This window comes from Prionailurus bengalensis, chromosome A2 (assembly GCF_016509475.1).
Source record: "Prionailurus bengalensis isolate Pbe53 chromosome A2, Fcat_Pben_1.1_paternal_pri, whole genome shotgun sequence".
NCBI classification, from domain to species: Eukaryota; Metazoa; Chordata; class Mammalia; order Carnivora; family Felidae; genus Prionailurus; species Prionailurus bengalensis.
In genome coordinates, this window is record NC_057348.1 from 115,000,763 (window position 1) to 115,024,907 (window position 24,145).

The 24,145-nt window shown below is 39.3% G+C and overlaps 1 protein-coding gene across 1 annotated transcript in view; it reads right to left on the reverse strand.

Annotated features, from left to right (window-relative positions):
• The window catches only part of IGF2BP3 (insulin like growth factor 2 mRNA binding protein 3), a 155,183-nt gene that overhangs the window by 39,725 nt on the left and 91,313 nt on the right, over positions 1-24,145 (reverse strand). Inside the window, exons 4-5 of the mRNA XM_043589086.1 lie at positions 6,654-6,705; positions 6,499-6,562 (exon numbers count right to left, since the gene is read on the reverse strand). Coding sequence (XP_043445021.1) covers positions 6,499-6,562; positions 6,654-6,705 — 116 coding nt within the window. The remainder of the gene's footprint in view (positions 1-6,498; positions 6,563-6,653; positions 6,706-24,145) is intronic.

A 24,145-nucleotide genomic window follows, 5' to 3' on the forward strand; every position in this document is an offset into this window, starting at 1 on the left:
TCTCAGAGGGAACAAGAAAAATTCTCTCACTCAGAAAGCCAGACAGCACAGGGCTCCAGTAAATCTGTGTACGGCCTAGGTCTCAAACACTCCAGACTCAGACTGCTCCCAGCAGGGAGCATTCAGCACATACTCTGTGTATCCTACTGTCTAATTGCCAACTAAATAGAATCCTGGACCCCTCAAACCACAGTGCTCCAAACTTGGACACAGCCAAAAAGGGATAGGAGTAACCTAACTGTGAGCAATGGCTTCCTTATGATTAAAGATTCTAAGTGTTTGAATTTTAGGTCAACTGCTGTCGTCTTTTTATGCCTGAAGTTTGAATTTCAGCTATGTCATCTGGTAGTCTGCCGAGTCCATGGGGCCAACATTATAATATTTTCACCAAACCTACTATATATGTAAGATGTGTGATAAACAATTATCATAATTACTCAAAACACATCTATTTCAGTTCAACTGAACTCAAAGATGTTTATCCAACAAGTACATTACTCAGGATCCTGTTTCCCATCATTACAAGACTGCTCTGATTCAGAAGGTCCTAAGTAGTTTTGCTAGCTGGTAGCACTTAATTGTATGGATAAAAAGTTTACCGGGGTGGGTCACAGCACAGAGCTGAAAGGACCATGAGAGAGAGAGACTAAGTGGTTTAAGTCAATGATGAGGAAGAGAGAGAAAGAAGAATTGAGGCCCAGAGAAGTTCAACTTGTCCAAGGGTAAATGCATACAGTTCTGAGCAGTACAAAAGAAGATGGACCAGGGACCAGAATTCTATTTCAACTTAAACAGTAAGTAGCCAAGTAACCTGGAAAGGTCTTTTTCTTGTTTGGCATTAGCCTTCTCACTGACAAAACTAAAAGATTAGATTTATGGTCTCCTTCAACTCTGAAATTCCAGACCTCACTATTATATATCACACAGTTCCTAACAAAATGAGGTTTAGCCGTTATGAAAAAGTCACACAGTTCTGTTTTTCCCTTGTAGCAAGAATAAGAGTTTGAGGCACAATTCATGAATAACTACTACACTTTGGGGTGCCTGGGTGGCTCAGCTGGTTAAGCATCCAACTTCAGCTCAGGTCATGATCTCACAGTTTCATGAGTTCAAGCCCTGCATCGGGCTCTGTGCCAACAGCTTGGAGCCTGAAGCCTGCCTCAGATTCTGTGTCTCCCTCTCTCTCTTGCCTTTCTCCTGCTCGTGCTCTCTCAAAAATAAACAAACATAAAAAAAATTTTTTTTTAATTACTAAATATCTGGTAATAACATTGCAGGGATGCAACCTAAATATTTATCCGCAAAGGCATTTATTACCAAAATGGTTCTAAAAGGGGAAAGGTAACTGCAAGCAACCTAGATGTGCAGTAGAGGACTAGATACCTAAGACTGCAGCAGGGACAAAAATACTACACAGAGATTACAAATGGTATAAATACAGTTAATGGCAAGACAATCTGCAAAACTCTACAAAATTACCTTTGTCACTTTTTAATTAAGTTAGGACATGGGACAATGTCTACTAAACTTGATGGCAAATTTAACAGTGTTATCTCTGAATGGCAAAATGACAAGAAATTCCACTGTCTCACTGCTTCATCAGTCATTTCTTTTCCCAAAATCTTCTATTTACATAATTTTCATAAAGATAAATTTCCTCCCCCATAGCCATCAGTCATATTATTTCAAAAACTCCTTCAAATGGATGTAAAGCATCTGCAATGACAGCTTCAAACTATAGACTGTATTCCTATTCTCTAACAAACAAATAAACATCAGAAATAAGAACCCTAGGAGCACCTGGGTGGTCAGTCGGTTAAGCATCCGACTCTTGATTTTGGTTCAGGTCATGATCTCAAGGTTCTTGAGTTCACACCCACATCAGGCTCTGTGCTGACAGTGCAGAGCCTGCTTGGGATCCTGTGTGTGTCTCTCTCTGCTCCTCCCCTGCTCCTGCTCTCTATCTCAACAACAACAACCAAACAAAACAAACAAAAACTTTTAAAAAATCCTAAAGAGGGGCGCCTGGGTGGCGCAGTCGGTTAAGCGTCCGACTTCAGCCAGGTCACGATCTCGCGGTCCGTGAGTTCGAGCCCCGCGTCAGGCTCTGGGCTGATGGCTCGGAGCCTGGAGCCTGTTTCCGATTCTGTGTCTCCCTCTCTCTCTGCCCTTCCCCCATTCATGCTCTGTCTCTCTCTGTCCCAAAAATAAATAAATGTTGAAAAAAAAATTAAAAAAAAAAATCCTAAAGAAAAGAAAGCATAAGAACTAAATGCCTACAAATTCTGAAGGGTTATTTTTTTTGTCACACATTACAAACCTTCGAATGAGTAAGGTCTGTCCTTGACTGTGTTATCTAAGTGTCCCCAGAACACAGAGGAAATAGGTGATCTAGAGACCCAGATCTAGAGATCTTAGAGCTTGTCTTGCTCTAAGGAATAGTACTAAAATATGTACTTCTGTTTTTAATGGTTTTTTAAAAGTTTTCCTCATTTTTTACCCATTTTAAAAATCATTTTAGGGGCGCCTGGGTGGCTCAGTCGGTTGGGCGTCCGACTTCAGCTCAGGTCACGATCTCGCAGTCCGGGAGTTCGAGCCCCGCGTCGGGCTCTGGGCTGATGGCTCGGAGCCTGGAGCCTGCTTCCGATTCTTTGTCTCCCTCTCTCTCTGCCCCTCCCCGGTTCATGCTCTGTCTCTCTCTGTCCCCAAAATAAATAAACGTTAAAAAAAAAAATTAAAAAAAAAAAATCATTTTAACGAATCAGTAAAGACTTAAGATTAAAACAAATATATGTATCTCCTAGTAATGTATTATTAACCTTCATTTTTCTTAGCCAGAAGGTGGCAGAGATTTCCATGTTAAATTTTTAGAGACATAGCCTTACTGAAGAATCCTCTTAAAAGTGGCAACCATAGAGGTTTCAGTAATAAAGAGGCAGTCACAGACCTTTTTCAACTAGGATGCGAATTCCTGAGTGTCGGTGGCCAGTTCTGTTTTGGAGGCATTCTGTTGGTTTTTCTCAACAGCCTCATTAGCTAAGGACTGTAATTATTCCCCCTTTACAAGATGGGGGTGAGCTCAAACAGATTAATCTGACCAGAGTCACAGCGAGAAAAGTGGTGGCGCAGAGTCCATTCTATGGAACTGGACTCCGGAATATATCCTCTTAGCCTCTGTGCTCTACTCATACCACATAAGCACATCCCAGTTATGTGGACTCTGAGTAACAGATGATAAGGAATGAAGTCAAATGAGATTATCAATTCAGCTCTGATTACCTGAAGGTGTGAGCTCGGATGGTTGCCAAGGAAAGGCTGTGGAGAAATCATGCCAGGCTAGCGTAAGCAGCAGTCATGCTAGAGCCCAGAGAGCAGGCGTCCAAGGTTCAGTGGGGCCAGTCCTAGAGGGACCAACCTTCCCCAGCTCAAACCACTTCAATCTACTCTAGAAGCAACCCAGAACCAGAGGGCTGAATGTGAGGTCCTGTTTACTGGGTGCCTATGTGCCAGGCCATTTGATGAGACCATTTTCTGTAAGTATGATGTGTATATGCATGAATATATTTGGTTTTTGTCAATTCTCATGTTGCAGCTGAGAAAACTAAAGATCAGAGAAGGTTATAGTCAGAGTCTTTCTCTGACTATACTTTCTCCATTATATCCAATGTCTCTCAAATAAAATTCTCACAGAGCGAGAATGTATTCCACATCTTTTTTCAAAACTTACTAAAGAAGTTCAATAGACAATCTTCACAGCATTGCTTCACAAAATTGGTTTTGTCCATTTTTTAAAACTATTAACTTTCTCTAAATACACAATTGTTTTCTAATTCTCTTTGATTTCAGGAATTCTTGATGGGGAGAAAACCCAGTATCTTATAAAGAAACTCAACTTGGTCAGGAATTAAAATCAGGTGATCCCCTTCCATTACTTTTATCACAGGGAGGCCCATCCTTGAGATCAAGGACTTTGCCTTTATTCATTCCTATCTTTTGGTCAATAGCTGGTAATCAATAAATGTTACCTGATTAACTATTAGAATAAGGGATATGATGACTACTTCCCTCATTGAACTGCCCAATTTATTTGTTTAGGTTACCTAACTACCTACATTAGAAATTCCTAAACATTTTTTCCTCCCTCCTTGGGATCAACAGGACCCTGCCAATTTCTAACAACCACTACAAAGTACCTTTAGATTAAAAAAAATGTCTCCACATTCACATTGCTGTCACGTTAAGATTAATGTCCACAGTACTTCTGCTTTGACTAGCCAGTCTACACTTCTTGTGCTTGTACTCTTCTTAAGAAGTTGGAATTTTTTTAAGGGGGAGGGGAGTGCTAAATGTCAACCTGTCTCTACTTAAGGTCCTTCTGTGTCTCTTCAAAGCTATGTAAGTTAAGTCTCCTTATAAGTAAGTAACTGTTGGGGCACCTGGGTGGCTCAGTTGGTTAAGTGTCCAACTCTCAATTTTGGATCAAGTCATGATCTCACAGATAGTGAGATAAAGCCCTGCGACGGGCTCTGCACTGACAGTGTGGAGCCTGCTTACGATTCTGTCTCTGTCTCTCTCTGTCTCTCTGATCCTCTCTCATTGGTGCTCTCTCTCAAAACAAACATTAAAAAAAAAAAAATAAGTATTAAGTATTTCCGCCTTTACCTAGCCTCACATAAGTTTTCAAATAAGACAACTAGGAAAGGCCTCTATCTCTGAATATCCTTAGATTTAGATGTTATCTCATATATTCTGTGTAACAGAGAGATGACTCTACCAAGTATTCATTACAGATCTTTGTAAAGACTGAAGTATAGAAAACAAAATGGAGCTTCTGCGTTCTTACTGCCCTCACTTTGATACCCCAATCTACTTTCCCGTTTTTCCCCTAACATGATTTGGTTGAAGAAAAAGTTTGTTTTACAACTTGCATCATAATTCCTATAATATCCAAACACCTTCTATGAACTTGAATTTTTTCAAATGAAGGAAGGATACAAACAGAAGTAAAAATAATATACCTTTAAACATATCCAAAGTTTCATTATTAAAACATTAAAGGTGAATCCCCTAGATCAGCAAAGTCTGATGAAGTCCCATGTTAGGGAGAATAAAGGGAAATGGACTTTCATAGTGCTGATGAAAATTTAAAGTAGTTCAAACTCTATGAAGGCTAACTTGCCAGCTTTGGTATCCAACAACAAAAAAGTACATACATCCTGACTTAGTAAACTTAACTCCAGGAATTTAACCCTACGGCGATATTCACATATATGCAAAATGACATGCAAAAAAGGGATTCACTATAGCACTGTTCATAACTGCTAAAAACTTAATAAACAACTTAATATCCATTTTGGGACTAAGTCATTGTACATCCATACAGTCAAATCCTAAGGTATCATGTGTGCAAAAAGGAGGAAATATTCACACATCTGTCTTCTGTGTTGTTAGTTACCTCTGAGAAAGGAAACAAAGTAATTGGGGACAATACTGGAAGGAAGATTTGCACTGTATACATCTTTGCACCTTGTAAAATTTTGAACCATGTTAATATCACCATTTAAAAAAATAAAGCTCCATTTGGGTTATGCAAATTTCCATCTCCCCAGCCCTATCTTTCCTTTCATAGTCCCTCCCTGAGTGGGTACTACTTTTGGTAACCTAGCTCTATTCCCACCCTTGCAGGGGGGTTCATCTTTTCCTTTTAGGGCTCAGGGTCAGCCAGCATGGTCTCTCCTCTCACCTTTCCACACAGAGACAACAGGCAGTCTGTTCCTGCCTGTACTTTATCTGGAGGTGGTTAAGACTTCCATGGTCTATTGACACTCAGCACTTGCATGCCATTCCTAGGCATGTTTGTGCTCTGAGTAGCTCTATCCAAGGCAGTGTGTGTGGCATCCTCACCTTCTTTTCTCTAGTGCTCAGCCAGTTCATTAGATCACTCCCAAGCCTACAGAATTATCTTTTCCTAGGGGAGATTTTTTGATCTGCAAAGTTTTGCCTCTCTCAATTGCACTGGAATATGTTTTTCAAATCAAAAAGCAAATTACATTGATCCAATGTCTGCATGCTCCTAAATTATAATTGTCATCAATAAAAAAAAAATCAGTGACCAAGAAAACTTAACATTTAACACTGGTGGTAGTTTAACACATGATCAACTTACCCGCTTTACATAAAATAGCAATGTTATGTATCATATCAATAAGAACAACAAGTCTTTACGTAATTTGGCAAGGATACCCAGGCCCAGAGCTTTTTGCAAATAGGATGTAATGCAGCGTCATACAATACCACTCTATTATTGGCATTAAAGACATATGAAAAATGTAGTAAAACTTTACTAATACAGATTCTTATTAGACATTCAAATTTAAAAAGAATTGCAGGGTCAAACTGTGCAAAATAAAATTTATTTCTGCTACCCAACAGCCCAAAATGTAAGCACTAAACTTAACCTAGTTATTACGTATAGATTAAAAGTTTCAAACTGCTTACTGTCTAGCTTGGTCCTTACTGGAATAGGTTACATTTACGACTGCAGTTTCCGAGTCAGTGTTCACTAGAGGAAGAGAAAAGTGAAGAAAAAAAAGTTAGTTTTCTTTCTATTTCCTTCCTTTTAAAAATTTGAACGCAATTGAGAAGACATGTACCTTGCTCACAGCTTTCCACCACTCCATACTGGACTAGTAAACTATCCAGCACCTATCAGGAGGGGGAGAAAAAATTACAAATTTTCAATTTCCCAAGTTATTAACAAGGGCAGAAATAGGTTTTAAAATCACAAAGTAACTGTGATGGAAAAGAGCCAAAAAAAAAAGAAATTGACTGGGGTTTTGGGACTAAAGAAGCAAGGGAAGGGCACCGTAGAAAGTTCGTAGAGGGCTTCTCTCTCCTGCCTACTTCCAGATCCCTGACTTTAACCTCATTTCCTTTGGCGAAACAAGAAGTTAAGTGGCTCAGCAAGGTGTTCAAAGACATAACCGCCTGATTCCTGAGGCTGGAGAATAAAGAAGCATGTAATTCTCATACATTTATCAACACATCATCATTTGAGACAAGGCCCCAAGTAAAATGTTCCTTTTCAAAGAACTTCCTTTTACAGCTACTATGGGCACATCAGAACAGACTACTCTCAAGGCAGACTGGTAGTATGAAGAGAATAGTTGATATTCTACCTGTCTTAAAGATTAACCTAAATGACCTGAAATTAATTTAACACTGTTGGAAAATGTACAATTTGAAACTATGTTTTGACCACTTTTCCTGTAGTTGCATTATTCTGAGCATGTTATTCTAAAGAGAAGCTGTTAAAACAGTAACTAAATTCTTTTATAGTATAAAATGTAGATGTACATCTCATCGTCTCATCAGTATAAACCAAATTTGACTGTCCTTAGCTTCCAAGAACTGTAAAAAGTCTTTCTTGAAAAGTAAAACAAGTTTTTATTAATTTATAGTGAACCACTTATCAGTTTAATTGCAAAATTAAAGGACAGCCCCTTCAGAATGTTTTCTGCCTCCAAGAACATAGTAAACCAGTGAGAAACACATTGAATAAATTTTTATGTTAATTTCCAACTTTATGCAATTTCTTCTAAACAAACGTTCATCTCATGTGGTATCTTTCAGGCATTTATTTTGTCTACAGATTCCAGTTTGAAATTTATAGCAAGGTTTGTCTAGGGGTGAGCTTTAATTTTTTTCCCCCATTTTAAAATAGGGTAAATACTTATTTGTTAATGGAATAATAGTTACCTATTTTTATACTGCATGTGGTGAATTTTGATGTGGTGAATTCCCTTTGAGTGGGGCCTATCACAGAAGCACACTCATCTTTGCCTCTAATTATAGCTATTGTTAAGTCATAAAGCTCAATATTTTATTTTTAATTCAGACTACTTAGCTGACTACATAAATTTTCATTTGCTGGGTCTTGGCCACTAAAATGTACAGTCTGCATCAACAGGGATTTTTCTGTACTATCCCTAGTGCCTAGAATGTACAGGCACAAAAATATATTTAAATAGCTCATAAGTGAAGTGAACACTTACCCAGAGGAAATCCTAGTATAGCTTATTAGAAACAATACTCTTTATAATAGTGCTTACGTGGTTTACAGGTGAATTTCCTGTGCATGTAGTATTGATCACCGACTATTTTATAAAGGACAAAAAACAGGACACCTCTCACAATGCCATCCAAAGAGGTAATAAGCAGCATATAATGCCTTTGAAAACATTTTTTAAGGCAACCTACTTATAATTTTAAATCACAAATTTTTCAATACCAAAAAATTATGGTACGTAAGTTAACAGAATTCTAACAAGGCACTTTAATTCATTCCATCTTAAGTAAAGCAGCAGGAAAGGTAAATCCAGTATTTAAGATTTAGCTTTTAAGTGGAAGGCACTCTAATAGAGATTTATAGTAACTTGGGTATGTTAAATGGCAGGGTTGAAGGTGGAGATGGTGGTGGTAGTGATACAGAAGGGGTGTAGGCATTAGGAGTGAATGCCAGTTTAATGTTAATTTAAATAAACATCATTCTTAATTCTTTCTAAAAACAATTTGTTCAGTAATAGATTAGTCTCCACATAGTTTAGCTTATACCACCTTAACTTGTACTACTATACATATATATACATACATATATTTATATTTAAATATAGAATATATACATATACACAGGCATAAAATAAATACTTTTTTTTTTACTTACAAAAATCAAGGAAATAGACCTCAAAATTTTCAATGCATATATTGTAGAAAGCGTAATATGTTCAAAACAAAATTGCTTGGGGACACCTGGCTGGCTCAGTTGGTAGAACATGCAACTGATTTTGGGGTCATAAGTTCGAGCCCCAGGTTGGCTGTGGAGTTTACTAAAGAAAAAAAAGAAGAAGAAGAAAGAAAAAAAAACACCAAAATTGCTTGTAGTTGCACCTTCTATTGCTATAATAAATGCTACTGGTTGTCAACGATGTGTTAAAATGTGTAACATCTCTATCAAAGTAATTAGGAACTACAATCTAAAACTAGTGAACTTTATTATATGTAAATTATAATAAAATTAGTGAATTTTATTGTATGTAAATTATACTTAAATAAACCTGACTCTAAAAACCAAAAAAAAAAAAAACAAACCCAAAAAACAAAAAACTCTAATCCTTCAAAACAAAACAAAACAAAACAAAATCAATCAGAGGTGCCTGGGTGGCTCAGTCAGTTAAGTGGTTAAACTCTTGGCTCAGGGCTTCGTGGGTTCAAGTCCCGCATCTAGCAGCTCCCACACTGGCTCTCTCCCTCTCTCTTTCTGCCCCCTCCCCAATCACACTGTCTCTGTTTCTCTCAAAATAAATAAATAAACTTAAACAAACAAAACAAAAAACCCAGGCTCAACATCAATAATTAAGAAGTACTAGTGGAGAAACAAGTTAACAACACAACCTGTAGTTGGATTTCAATGGGTCTTTGTTGTTTTAATTCAAAGCTTTATACACAAATCTGGGGGCTAATCACAAGTGAGAGATGGAGGAAGGACTGTTAATAGCCCAATCAGATTTCCAAATCCCAAAAGGGTTTCCATCCCCCAAGTGATTAGGCAGTGCTATATAGCAACCCGTTTCCCTTCAGTCTATTAGTTAGTCATTTATTTGAATGTGCTATGTCAAGCAGGACTACTGAATTCGATCATGCCAGTTCAACCCACTCGAAGAGTAAATACAACTTACCCTTGATAAGTTCTGACATTTTGATTCACCCTGCATTAACTAGGAAGACAGACATTCCAGTTATCTGTCACTGAAACCACCCACCCCCTAGGTTCTGGTCTCCTCTCAGGTGTTAGAACATCTTGTATTTTCTACCTCTCCCATCTATTTCGGCTACAAATGTTTTAAATTAAACAGCCTTGTCTAAAGGTAAAAAATAAAATAAAAACTTCCATTGCCCATTTCCAACGTTTCCACAAATCTCTTAAATTCCCAGTCCTAAATGAAATTATTTTACTCAAGCCAGAAAGGAAACATTTCTCTCTGCTTCAGTAAGTTTTAAATTCCAACTGGAGGGGAAAGAAGGCATCAAAACAAAGCCCCAGAGAAAATGTCTTAGTGGAATGTCCCTTTTTTATATATTTAGGACTTAAAATTAAATCTCAAATATTCAGCCTTTTTAAAAAAAGTTCCTCCAAATGCAGAAATAGAATCTCATGATAAATGCAAAGATTAGCATTGTCCCTTCACACAGCTGCAGAGAATTAAGATTATTCACAATTGTGTAGGGTGGAAACAATCTAAATGCTCATCACCTAATGAATGGATAGACAAAATGTAGTACAGCCATACAATGAAATAGTATTTGGCCACAAAATGGAATGAAGTACTGACATATGCTACAACATGAATGAACATTGAAAACATTATGTTAAGTAAAAGAAGCCAATAACACACACCCACACACAAAATACGTATTAAGTGATTCCATTACTAGGAAACATCCAGAAAAGGGAAATCTAGGGGCACCTGGTGGCTCAGTTGGTTAAGTGCCCAACTCTTGGTTTCATTCAAGTCATGATCTCACAGTTTGTGAGATTGAGCCCCATGTCAGGCTCTGGGCTGACAGCATGGAGCTTGCTTGGGATTCTTTCTGCCTCTCTCTCTGTCCCTCCAGTGGTCATACTGTCTCTGTCTCTCTCAAAAATAAATAAATTTAAAAAAGGGGGGGGGGAATCTATAGAGGCAGAAAGTACATTAGTTGTTGCATAGCGCTGGTGAGTGGGAATGTAGAGGGCGGTAGCAGAAGAGGTTGCTTTTTGAGACAATTAAAAAGGTTTAACATCAACTATGGTGATGGTTGCACTTATCCATTATACTAGAAAACACTGAAAAAACACACTTTAAGTGGGTGAACTGTATGTGAATTATATCTCATTAAAGCTGTTAAACAATAACTAAGATCAGTATTACTAGATAATAGCCTAGGTTTTGGTGTGTTTTTTTTTTTGTTTTTTTTTTAGCACTGAAGAACTACTGAAGTGTAATAAACTGCACAAAATTTGATCAGTTTTGCCATTATGTGTACTCTCCTGAGACCATCACCATCATCAAGGTAAGTTTCTTCATGCCCCTCTTCAATCTAGTAGGCTGGTCTATTCATACACAGAACACTGAGATAAAGATAGTTGAAAAACGATCTTGTCTCACACATGATCAGATTTCGTCTGCCACAGCAGCACCACATCCACCACCACCACCCTTGCCCCCAACGAAACTAGCTGTGACTCAGCTGATCCCCTATGGGCGTGGAGTAATTCATGCTCTGCAGACAGACCTTCTGCTGACTACTTATTCTTTATACCCGCTGCTCCTGAGGTCCTATCAGCTCTGAACTATCTGAACTGAGAGTCTGACTGGTATCTTACCTCCGGTCCACCACCCCGTGACTATTCTCCTGGTACAAGTTACTACTCTTCAGTGGCTTCAAACTACTGACAGAAACTGTCACAACTTCAACATGGTACAGGAGATCATCCGTGATCTGGTGCTGCCTACCTCTCCCATCATCTTCAATATACTTCCCACACACCTACTGCTCCAGTCACACCCTGAAGACTGAGTAAAGCACCCTCGTTTCCATAGCACCTGAGCTCACCTAATCCTATAAATGAAAGCAGTGTCATTTTATAATCTCTTCACTGATCTTCATTCTCCCACTAGACTAGTCATTATTAACCACAGTGACGTGATCAATTCTCAGGTGTGTCACAAATAATCTTTTCCTAATGGTTATACTGACTTCCATACTTAAGCTATTTATGATACAACAATAGAATCTAAACCCTCCTTGTTTGCTTCGTGTGTTTCAAAAGATGATGGGACAGTGCTGGGGTTACAGTCTAGTGCACTAATCTCTTCTCTTAAATTGCCTCTAGAAATGCCCCACCACCTTCATTGTGGTTCCTCCACAAAGAGCTATACTAGCCTCTAAACTTTAGGAGAGGTTCCTGGGTGGCTCAGTCAGTTGAGTGTCTGACTCTTGGTTTCAGCTCAGGTCATCATCCCAGGGTCGTGAGATTGAACCCCATTAATTGGGCTCTGCACTGAGCATGGACCCTGCTTAAGATTCTCTCCCCCACCCCTTTGCCCCTCCCCCTGGCCTTGCACACACTCTCTCAAAAAAAAATTTTTTTTTTCTAAGGGGCGCCTGGGTGGCGCAGTCGGTTAAGCGTCCGACTTCAGCCAGGTCACGATCTCGCGGTCCGTGAGTTCGAGCCCCGCGTCAGGCTCTGGGCTGATGGCTCAGAGCCTGGAGCCTGTTTCCGATACTGTGTCTCCCTCTCTCTCTGCCCCTCCCCCGTTCATGCTCTGTCTCTCTCTGTCCCAAAAATAAATAATAAAACGTTGAAAAAAAAAAAATTAAAAAAAAAAATAAAAAAAATAAAAAGAAACTATGTACTTGCAATAAAAATTTTTTTTAAAATAAACTTTATAAGGAAAGGGACCATGTCTTTGTTATCTGAGAACTGTGTTTAGCTCAGTGAAGCACAACAAAAACTAAAGGGTTAAAAAAGAAGCCACAAAATAGTTTTTGTCTAAGAGCAAAGGAAACTAATTCCAACTTCCTTTCAAAGTCCATAGTGATTGATATAAGCAAACAAGTATTTATTATGAATTCACATAAAAAAAATAAAGAAGTGTAAAGCCACAGCCATTATAGAAACCAGTTAGGGCCCCTGGGTGGCTCAGTCCTTTGAGCATCTGACTTCAGTTCAGGTCATTATCTCACGGTTCAGGAGTTTGAGCCCCACATCAAGCTTTCTGCTGTCAGCACAGAGCCTGCTTCGAATCCTGTACCCCTTTCTCTCTGCCCCTCCCCCTGCCTCTTAAAAATAAACAGGGACGCCTGGGTGGCTCAGTCAGCTGAGTGTCTGACTTCGGCCCAGGTCAGGATCTCACAGCTGGTGGGTTCAAGCCCCATGTCAGGCTCTGTGCTGACAGCTCGGAGCCTGGAGCCTGCTTCAGATTCTGTGTCTCCCTCTCTCTCTGCCCCTCCACCTCTCATGCTCTGTTTCTATCTCAAAAATAAATAAGCATAAAAAAATTAAAAAAAAAAAAAGAATAAATAATAAAGAGGTACCTGGGTTGCTCAGTTAAGTGTCTCATGGTTTCAGCTCAGGTCATGATCTCTTGGCTCGTGAGTTCGAGCCACGCATCAGGCCCGCACTGACAGTGCAGAGCCTGCTGCTTAGGATTGATTGATTCATTCATTCATTCATTCTCTCTCTCTCTCTCTCTCTCTCTCTCTCTCTCTCTCCCCTCTCTGCCCCTCCCGCACTCGCTCTGTCTCTCAAAATAAACTTCAAAATCAATAAACATTAAAAAATGTTAAATTAAAACTCAAAGCAGGTATTTAATGCTCTCTTGCCCTACTACACACCTTCCAAAATACATGCACATGCATCCACACTCACACACCAATAAAGCTTCCAAATACCAAAACCAGGCTCAGACTTTGGGGAGGGGTTACCTGAAAGAAGTTATTTTTAACTATTCATTACTCAACAAGAGCAAGGGGGGAAAAAAAAAAAAAACCTCCACAAGATAATCTCTGGGGAGCCAGGCATGTGGAGGTCAAGGGAACTTCCTTCAACTACAGGTCAACAATAACTCGTTGCTATTTATGGATAAAACCAATCCAGTAATTTTATTCTTTTATATCATCTATAAGAAGACTACCTACATTAATAAACAAAGAACACCTCTATGTTACAGGTACCCCAAAACGTTTGTAAAATTGGTACAAAATAGATACAAAAAATTTTAAAGAAATATCCACCTTGAGGGGAGTGGGGCGCCTGTGCAGCTCAGCCAGTTAAGCAGCCCCCAACTCCTGATCTCAGCTCAGGTCATGATCTCATGAAGGTGAGATCGAGCCCTGCGTTGGGTCCCTTGTGGGTGTGGAGCCTGCTTAGGATTCTCTCTCTCTCCCTCTGCCCCTCCTGCACCTGCTCTATTAAAAGAAACAACAACAAAAAGATCCACCTTAATGTAAATTTCCCTAAACTGTTATCATCATACTTATTTGAGTAACAAACCATTTTCTCACATCCAACTCTGTAAGCAAATTTCAACTTCAGAAGGCCAACACACACAGACCCAATCTTGCACAACCTCACAAGTCATGTTGCAAACATCTTTATCACTGATAAAACCCAGAGGGCATCTCTGCCTCCATCATCCCACAAAAACGTCCCAGCATTGCACACAGAGCAAACTCATAACTTTCTAGCCACCCTCAACTTCCGCAAGTTAGATCCCCTAACATGAGGAAGAAACAGTAATTTAGAATTTTATAAAATCATGTGATCAGAGCAACTAAGAGAGACAAGAGGCCAGGTCACCAAAGACACACACAGAGCTCAAAGTCAGAGAAGACAAGCCCTCAGGAGCTCCTACTGGGCTGGACTTTATGACTGGACATCTATGCCCAAACCCAATGCTGTGTTCACTTCTCCTGTTACTACCTTTTAGAGTCAATGGTGACCCCGTCTAGAGTTACAAATACCAGAAACCTTGCTTTAAAGCCTCGAAAATTTCACCTCATCCCCAAGAAGCTCATCAGTAAAAGTCCACCTACACATTGCTCTGGGCCTGCATGCTGCTCTCTTCTGCCACACTAGACCAAGCCTCCATGACCTACCTCTCTGCACTTCTGTAGAATGCTCCAAGATCGTCTCTCCATACTCATTTCTGATTTCAATGGTTTGTTCTCAAACAGTGAGGCTTGTATTGTCGGTGTGCTAGCCACTGACTACATGTGGCTACTGGGCACTTGAAAAGTGGATTAGCCACATTTGATTAGTACAAAATACATAATATTTCAATTTTTTAAATAATTGATTACATGTTAAAATTGTAATATTTCAGGGGCGCCTGGGTGGCACAGTCGGTTAAGCGTCCGACTTCAGCCAGGTCACGATCTCGCGGTCTGCGAGTTCGAGCCCCGCGTCAGGCTCTGGGCTGATGGCTCAGAGCCTGGAGCCTGTTTCTGATTCTGTGTCTCCCTCTCTCTCTGCCCCTCCCCCGTTCATGCTCTGTCTCTCTCTGTCCCAAAAATAAATAAACGTTGGAAAAAAAAAAATTAAAAAAAAAAAATAAAATTGTAATATTTCAGATATATTAAAATACTATTAAAGTTAATATTCACCTGTTTTCCTTTTTACTTTCTCAACACGGCAATTAGAAAGTTTTAAATTGCGTAAGTGGTCTGCATTTTCTTTCTACTGGACTGTACTACCCTAAACTGATTTTTAAAAGTTGAGCTAATCAACTTACACCCTACTATTAACTCTAAGAGCTTCCCTTTGTATTGGGGAAAGGATCCAAAATCCCTAACAAGTGCCCTGAAGGCCCTGTGTGACATGCTCATCATCTAATGCCACTCTCTCCAACTACACTGGCCTTCTTTCAGTAATGAATTATGGCTGATAACATTTGGGTGCTTTCCAGTAGAAGCACTGTCTTAAATATTTTATCTATTTTAGCTCATCTCATTCCACAAAATCCCATAAGGGAACATCCCATTTAATAGATGCGTTAATTATGACAAGGGGAAGTTAACAGTGTTTCAACTTGGGTAGTTAAGTGATAGACAAATGATTTAAAACCCCCACTGTCAGATTCCAGAGCCCACATTGTTAACCACTTGGTCAACTACATTGCCTCATTTTCCCCACACAAAATAAAATATAGTGACACATACTGAAGCCAGTTCAATCCTTTCAATGCTGGAAGATGAAAATCAGCCTTTGATACAAAAGACCTTTATCAACCCCAAGGGTCAACAAGACTACACAGCCCTCGTTCCAAGTGCTAAATACTGTATTTCTATATATCTCAATCAGATTAAAGTATTAACCAGCATTAGTTTGTTCTACATTTTATTAACAGCAATACTTGTAAAACACTCCAAATAATATAAAGTTAGGGTCCCTTTTGACCACCTGCTTCTAAACCAGTTACTTCCCCCAAACATTTAAGGAAATCACTTTCAGTCTGATGCGTCTCTCCAAATGTTTTTACAAGTATGTGTCACATGAAAAGATGCTCAATGCCACCAATCATTAAGGGAATGTAAATGAAAGCCATAGTAAGATTGCTTCACACCCATTAGAATGGGTATCTTTTTTTTTTTTTTTTTTTTTAAGGAAAATAACAGAGGTCTTGGCAAGGATGTGAGAAAATTAGAATTCTCATACTTTGTTGGGAGAAACGTGAAATAGTGCATCCTCTATGGAAAACACTATGGCAGTTCCTCAAAAAATATTAAAAACAGAATTACCACACGATCCAACAATTCCACTTCTGGATATATACCCAGAAGAATTGACAGCAGGTACCCAAAGAGCTATTTGTACACCTATGTTCATAACAAGCATTGTTCACAATTGCTGAAAGGGAGAAGCAACCCCAGTGGATAATGTAGGGTTTACATACAAATGGAGTACTTATTAGTCAACCATAAGAAGAAATTAATACAGACACCTGCTATAGTATGGATAAACCATGGCAACATTACCCTAAGTGAAAGTTGAGCCAGACATAAAAGGTAACATATTTATACAATTCTATTTATCAAAATAGGTATATCCATAGAGATATATCCAGTGTTTTCCAGGGGTTGAGAGAAAGGAGAAATGGAGTGACTGCTTACAGGTAGGGAGGGTATTCTTTCTGGAGTGATGAAAATGCTCTGGAATTTGCGGTGATGGCTGTACAGTCTTGTCAATATGCAGAAACCCACTGAATTACACACTCTAAAATGATTACTTTCATAATTCTGTCAATGGTAGCTCAAGTTTTGTTTTTTAAATATTTATTTGAGAGAGAGAGCACAAGCCGGGGAGGAGCAGAAAGAGAGAAAGACACAGAATCAGAAGCAAACTCCAGGCTCTGAGCTGTCAGCCCAAAGCCCGATGTGGGGCTTGAACTCATGAGCTGTGAGTTCATGATCTGAGCCGAAGTCAGACGCCCAACCCACTGAGCCACCTGGGCACCCCTCGAGTTTTTTTCTTTTTTTTTTTTTTTTAAACATTTTTTTTTTTCAACGTTTATTTATTTTTGGGACAGAGAGAGACAGAGCATGAACGGGGGAGGGGCAGAGAGAGAGGGAGACACAGAATCGGAAACAGGCTCCAGGCTCTGAGCTGTCAGCCCAGAGCCTGACGCGGGGCTCGAACTCACGGACCGCGAGATCATGACCTGGCTGAAGTCGGACGCTTAACCGACTGCGCCACCCAGGCGCCCCTCGAGTTTTTTTCTAAGTATGTGTGGATGCTTAGTCACACATCCACCCACAGAAGAGAATTGTTTTAAGTTAATTTTCATAAAATAGATTACTGTTCTAAACACTTTACATATATTTTCTCAATTACTCCTCACAGTGTAGCTATTTTCCACATTATGAAGATGAATAAACTGAGGCAGATTTTAAGTAACTTAAAGTAGGACATTACTGATCTTGCTTTTTTTTCCTCTCATCTGTCATCTCAGTGGTCAGTCTATGTTGGTAAAGACAAAATTAGCTTATTCTTTTTAACTGCTGCATGGATTTCCACAGTACAGGCTATTAACCTGCTGTCTTTTCTTCAGTCCCCTCAATCACAGCAGCCTCCAAACCTTGAACACTAAGCTATATGTGGCCTACCCCAACATGCCACAGAGTCTGGAGAGAGTCCAGCAGAAAACTAAGACAGCAGTGACTGCCTGGTTATCCTGCCAGGCCTCAGCCCCCAGCTCTCCAAACAAACATAGAAAGAAGTAAACACAAGTCTCAATAACTCACTAATTTACTCCTTGAGCAGAAAGGTAGGGATTATTACTCCAAACAGCTACAAATTACTAGAGGGAAAAAGAGGGCAGTTCTAAATCCTCATTACAATTCCAACATTATCATGGGTGAAGGCACTAAAGGGGTGCCTGGGTAGCTCAGTTGGTTAAGCATCCAATTCTTGGTTTTGGCTCAGGTCATGATCTCATGGCTCATGAAATCAAACCCCAGCATCGAGCTCTGTGCTGACAGTGTGGAACCTGCTTGGGATTCTCTCTGCCTCTCTCCCTTTCTTGTGTGTGCACGCTCTCTCTCTCAAAATAAACTTAAAAAAAAAAAAAAGAGGCGCAACTGGGTGGCTCAGTCAGTTAAGCATCCAACTTCAGCTCGGGTCATGATCTCGTGATTTGTGGGTTTGGGTCCCAGGTTGGGTTTTGTGCTGACTCCAGCTCAGAGACTGGAGTCTGCTTTGGATTCTGTGTCTCCCTCTCTCTCCCCTCCCCCACTTGCACTCTCTCTCAAAAACAAACATTAAAAACAATAATAAAAAAGAAAAAGGGAAAAAAAGTGACTCATCTCATGAGGTGAAAAATACCCAAGATTACAGTGGCCTCCAAAAGTGGTAGATCATCCCAGATGCTGGCATTTTATCCACTGCCCCTATTTAAAGTTTCTTTTAAAATGAAAAATAAAAACAGCTGGAGTAGAAAAAAGAGGTTGGTTCCAAAGTCAATACTGATAAAGACTATTTCCCCTAAGAATTAGTCCTTCAGATATGCATTAGTTATTCTACTGGGTTCTATGGGGCCTTACAATAAAATACCTGCAATTGATAAATGGATAAACAATATATAGTATACTCATACACTAGAATATTGTCTGGCCACAAAAAGGAATGAAGTACATACTATAACATGGATACACCTTCATAATGTTAAGTGAAAAAGACCCTATAATCCTTTTATATAAGGTCTCCAGAACAGGCAAATCTATAGAGACAAAGTAGAAAAGTGGTTGCTAAGGGCTGGAAGAGGCTGCCAAGGAAAGAAGGTCAGTCACTATTAATGGCTATGGAGTTACTTTTTGGAATAATGGAAAATGTTCCAGAATTACACAGTGGTGGTGATGGTTCTTTATACCTCGTGAATATACTAAAAAACACTGAAATATCTGATTTGAAATATGAATTGTATGGGGTAGTTGGGTGGTTCAATCAGTTGAGCGCCCAGCTGTTGATTTTGGCTCAGGTCACAATGTCATGGTCGTGGGATTGAGCCTCACTGACAGCACAAAGTCTGCTTAGGATTCTCTCTTTCTCCCTCTCTCTCTCTGTCCCTCCCTGACTCATGCACCCTTTCTCTGTCTTGCTCTTTGAAAAAAAACTGTAAAAAATATATGAGTTTTATAGTATGTGAATTATAGCTCCATTTTCTTAAAAAGAATGTTTAAGACATAACAGTATAAACTTCTACGTATAACACAATCCAACCATGTTGAAAAATGCCTATCCTACCAGATTGAACTAGGAGTCATTTAACAATATTGTCATTGGGAAGAAAGACTCTTTTTCTTCTTTCCTTCTCTCTTTCCAAATATTGTACAATGAACATGTAATCCTACAATCAAGAAAAAAATGACATCAAACTGGATTATATTGGCCTTTAAATTGTTTAAAAAAAAAAAAGTAATGCCAGGAAAATAGTGTTCTCCTGTATCCTTAAGGCTCTCACTTGGAGACAGTTCTAGAGAAACAAATGAACAAAGGGTAGAGCCAAATGCATGAATTATTTGGGCAGAGGAAAGAAAGATCCTTACCACACCAACACATTATAACCGACCCGAACCCTGCTAAGACAGTGCTAGAAGAGAGAAAAAGTGGGGATAGAAGCGGAATCCTTCCCTCCGTTGCTATTTGTTTCCTAGGACAGACATACATTTCCTAAGTTTAGTTGCTTTTCAACAGTGGGGTGGACAAATCATCACAATATTGCCAAGCTATTGATAAAAGACACCCAAACAAACGTTCATGGGATTTCTTCTTTCTGAAATTTACTGGTCCAGTGGGGCAAGAGTGTCTACGGGGCAAACTGGAGTTTCCCCACACTCACCCATCGTTCTCAGTCACTGGTAGTGTGTATTCAAGATCAAAGCCTAACCTGGAGCCCAGCTATATATTTGCTATACTTAAAAACTGCTAATTAGCTCTTGAGTACTACTTTTGGTCCAAAATTCTATTGCACAAGCTTTTCACCCAGATCTTACCCCTCTGATTGTAACATAATCCTGCTATGTGCCATTTAGAAAATATTTTATTTCCAACTTGGACAACGCCTATTACTGAAGAATTGGGACCAGAAGTGGGTATGCTCAAGTAATTTTAAACCTTTTAATAGTAATGAAGGTACACATTAACAGTAAAGTAAAAGTTAGAAGACAATGTAGTTAATGGCAAGCTTTTTAGGAAATCAAGTTCACCTCTTAGCAGCTCTATTTACTTGCCAACCAAGTTCATTTAAGATTTTTAAAGATGTTGCAAATAAATAAAATCTCAGTTTGCTAGTCTTCAAACCACTCTTCCCTTAACTGCTTCCATCTCCAACTGCACAGATTCCCAGAGTCCGGTCTAAAGTTTGCCATTCCCAGCACATAGTTGATGTGGAAACCATACGTTCTTCTGGCTTCTACCTGGTCACTTCAAAACATACATCTACTGTATGGAGTTGTTCAATCACTATATTGTACACCTGAAACTAATATAACACTATAAAGAATATAAAACAAAATAAAATTATAAGGGCGACTGGGTGGCTCAGTAAGTTAAACATCCGACTTCAGCTCAGGTCATGATCTTCAAATTTGTGAGTTCGAGCCCCACATTGGGCTGTGCTGACAGCTTGAAGCCTGGAGCCTGCTTCAGATTCTGTGTCTCCCTCTCTCTCTGCCCGTCTCCTGCTCATGCTCTGTCTCTCTCAAAAATAAATAAATGTCAAAAAAAATTTTTTTAATGAAATTAACAAAATATACATTCACATACTTGCCATCCACATGGTGATGCCATATCTCTATTATTGCTCACAAATGAATCAGTCTGGGTTTATCTAAGAAGCCAAGCCATGGGCAGCTCTCTACATCCTAGCAGCAGGTGGGACTGGAAATCTGAGCACCAATTTCTAAGAAAGACTGGAATAACTTGTTAAGTTCCTCAATTATATAAAGGCTATTTCCATGTATTCAGCCAGGAACACAACAAAAATCCACTATATTACATGAATTTTGAATATAAAACCCTTGAGTTTACCCAGGGCTCTCAGGGAGAAAAATCCACACAAACTACTGTTTTTATTTACTATTTAGTTCAAGACTATTATCACGTACCTCTCTCCAACCTCACCTCTCACCCATTCCCAACTACAGGCTGTCCCTAACTCACAATGATTAGATTTATGATTTTTCAACTTTACCAAGGTGCAGAAGTGATATGCATTTAGTAGGAAGTGTAGTTGGCATTTTTAATTTTGATCTTTTCCTGGGCTAGTGATATGTGGTAGGACAGACACTCTTTTGTGATGCTGGGCAGCAGCAGCACAGGCGGCCTCATGATCAAGAGGGTAAACAACTGATGGACTTCAAACTATTCTGTTTTTCGGGGGTGGCTCAGTCAGTTAAGCATCTGACTCTTGATCTCGGCTCAGGTCATGATCTCACAGTTTGTGAGCTCAAGCCCCATGTCAGGCTTTGCACTGACAGCACAGAGCCTGCTTAGCATTCTGTCTGTCCCTCTCTCTGCCCCTTCCCCTGCTTGCTCTCTCTCAAAATAAATAAACTTAAAAAAATTCTATTTTTAACTTTCAGTATAGTATTCAATAAATTACATGAGGTATTCAACACTTTATTATGACACAGGTTTTCTGTTAGATGGTTATGCCCAACTGTAGGCTAATGTTAAGTGTTCTAACACATTTAAGGTAGGCTAGGCTATGCTATCGTGTTTGGTAGGTTAGGTGTATTTTTCTTTTAAGTCTATGTATTATTGTTTGAGAGAGAGAGAGAGAGAGAGAGAGAGAGAGAGAGAGAGAGAGAGAGCGAGCAAGAGCGAGCAGGGGAGGGGCAGAGAGAGCTGCTGACAGCAGCAAGCCTGATGCAGGACTCAAACTCACGGCCATGCATGACCTGAGCCAAAGTTGGCCACTTCAACCGATTGAACCACCAGGCACCCCAGCATGTTAGGTGTATTAAATGCATTTTTGACTCACGATATTCTCAATTTATGATGGGTTTACTCCCACATAATCCCATTGTAAACTGAACAAGATCTGTAATTGCTTAATAACCACTTTTAAAATGAAGCACATTTTAGATCGTATTACCTGCTAGATTGCTATTCCTGATCACCCATAGTCTTGGTTAGCTCCCTGTACTATGTGTGAAATTTAAAAATTCAAGTCCACCAGTATCTGTGAATGTGGTTCTAACTCAATGAGCAGCATCCTTATAAGAGGGAAATTTGCACACAGGGAAAACACAATGTGACCATCTAGGCAGAGACTGGAGTGATACATCTACAAGCCAAACATACCAAAGACTACTGGCAACCACCAGAAGTGAGGAGAGAGGCTTGCCAGCAGCTTGATTTCAGACTGCTTGCCTCCAGAAGTGTGAGAGAATAGATTTGTTGTTCTAATTCTCACAGTTTGTGTGAATTTGTTATGGCAGCCCTATGAACCCTAGTACACGTGTCCTCACCCCATCCACCATAGTAAGCACCTCGTATTTAATCCTAGGGCTGGTCTTTTCTATTCATAGGAAAGTATAGAAGAGAACAGAATGGCCATCCGTCTGTCTACGTCAGAATTAGACTCTACCTCACTGTTAGATCTACAGTAGGCCTCAGCACACAGTTACAGACTGGAAATCCAGCATGGCAACGGTGATCCCATTCTCACTGGCAGCTCTATGTTCACATGCTCTAATTAGCAGCAAACATTCTTTTGATTCTCTGCATACATTAGCTCATTTAATCATCCAGACAACCTTTGGAGGTAGATATTAAACCTGTTACCAAGATGTGAACACTGAGCTTCTAAGAGGAAAAGGCCACTTGCCCAGTCAAGACAGCAAGGACACGGGGAGTTGGGATTCAGAACCCCCATGACTCTAAAGCCAGTGACCATTACACCAAAATGTGCATTTCTTGAAAGGTCACCACAGTGAATGGAAAATTATTCTTCAAAAGCTCTTTAACACCAACAAAAAGGGCAGAAAGTAGATAAATGCTGAATGAAGCTGGTTGACAGGTGTAGGAGGATTCATCATCTACTCTCTACTTGGATAAGCTTATATATTAGTAGAGAAAATAGGAAAATAGAAGTTCTTTGTATTCATCAAACTGATGACTGATTTTTCAAATTTACCTCAAAAGTCAAAGTTACGAATTAACATCAGATTTTCTCAACAATTTTAACACTCATTCTTGGGCAAAGATGTATTATTTGTGCCATTCATTAAAATTTCACCACATAGGTCATAATCTGTAAATACAAGAACAGGTCCACAGAAAAAATGTTCCTCTATTTCAGAGAATAGTGCAGACTTTCTGAGCAAAATGAAATTTAATCTCACCACATTTTTTCCAAGACTAGATTTCCCAGGATTTCAGCTAGGCCATAAGGGGGGGAGGCGGGGGAGGGAGGGGGAGTTCTTATTTTATAGACAAAAAAACCAAAATTTTTTTAGCAATTTTTCTAAAATTAAAAAAACTCAAGCACCATATCTGTCAGAATTTCATTTATGACCAGAAGTCAAGCTAAATACACACTCACTTATTTCACAACCAGTGCATCATCTGCCACCCCAATAATTATCCCCCACCACTTTTTGTGTGATTGTTGTATTATAACCTCTAAAGTCAAAAAAAAATGGCCATGTTCATTAATGACACCTAAGACAAGTATAAAAATCAAAATTCAGAACCCTGTAACAAAATGACTCATTTTCCTTAAGCAAAGCCAGGTGTGGAAACACTAAGTACATAGATCACTCTGATAAGCTAGTCATTAACACTAATTATTCACATACATTCAATGAGTACTGATGGAGGTATAGGACAAATATTAGGACAAGTGAGTGGATGGGTTTACGTGTTTACATGCAGGCCAACATGGAAACCATATAGCTGGTAAGTGACATGTCTATAATATATAAAGAACTCCATAATAAAAGACAACCCAATTTAAAAATGGGTAGAGGGTGGGTGAGTGAAATGGGTGATGGGGATTAAGGAGTAGACTTGTAATGAGCACTGGGTGATGCATGGAAT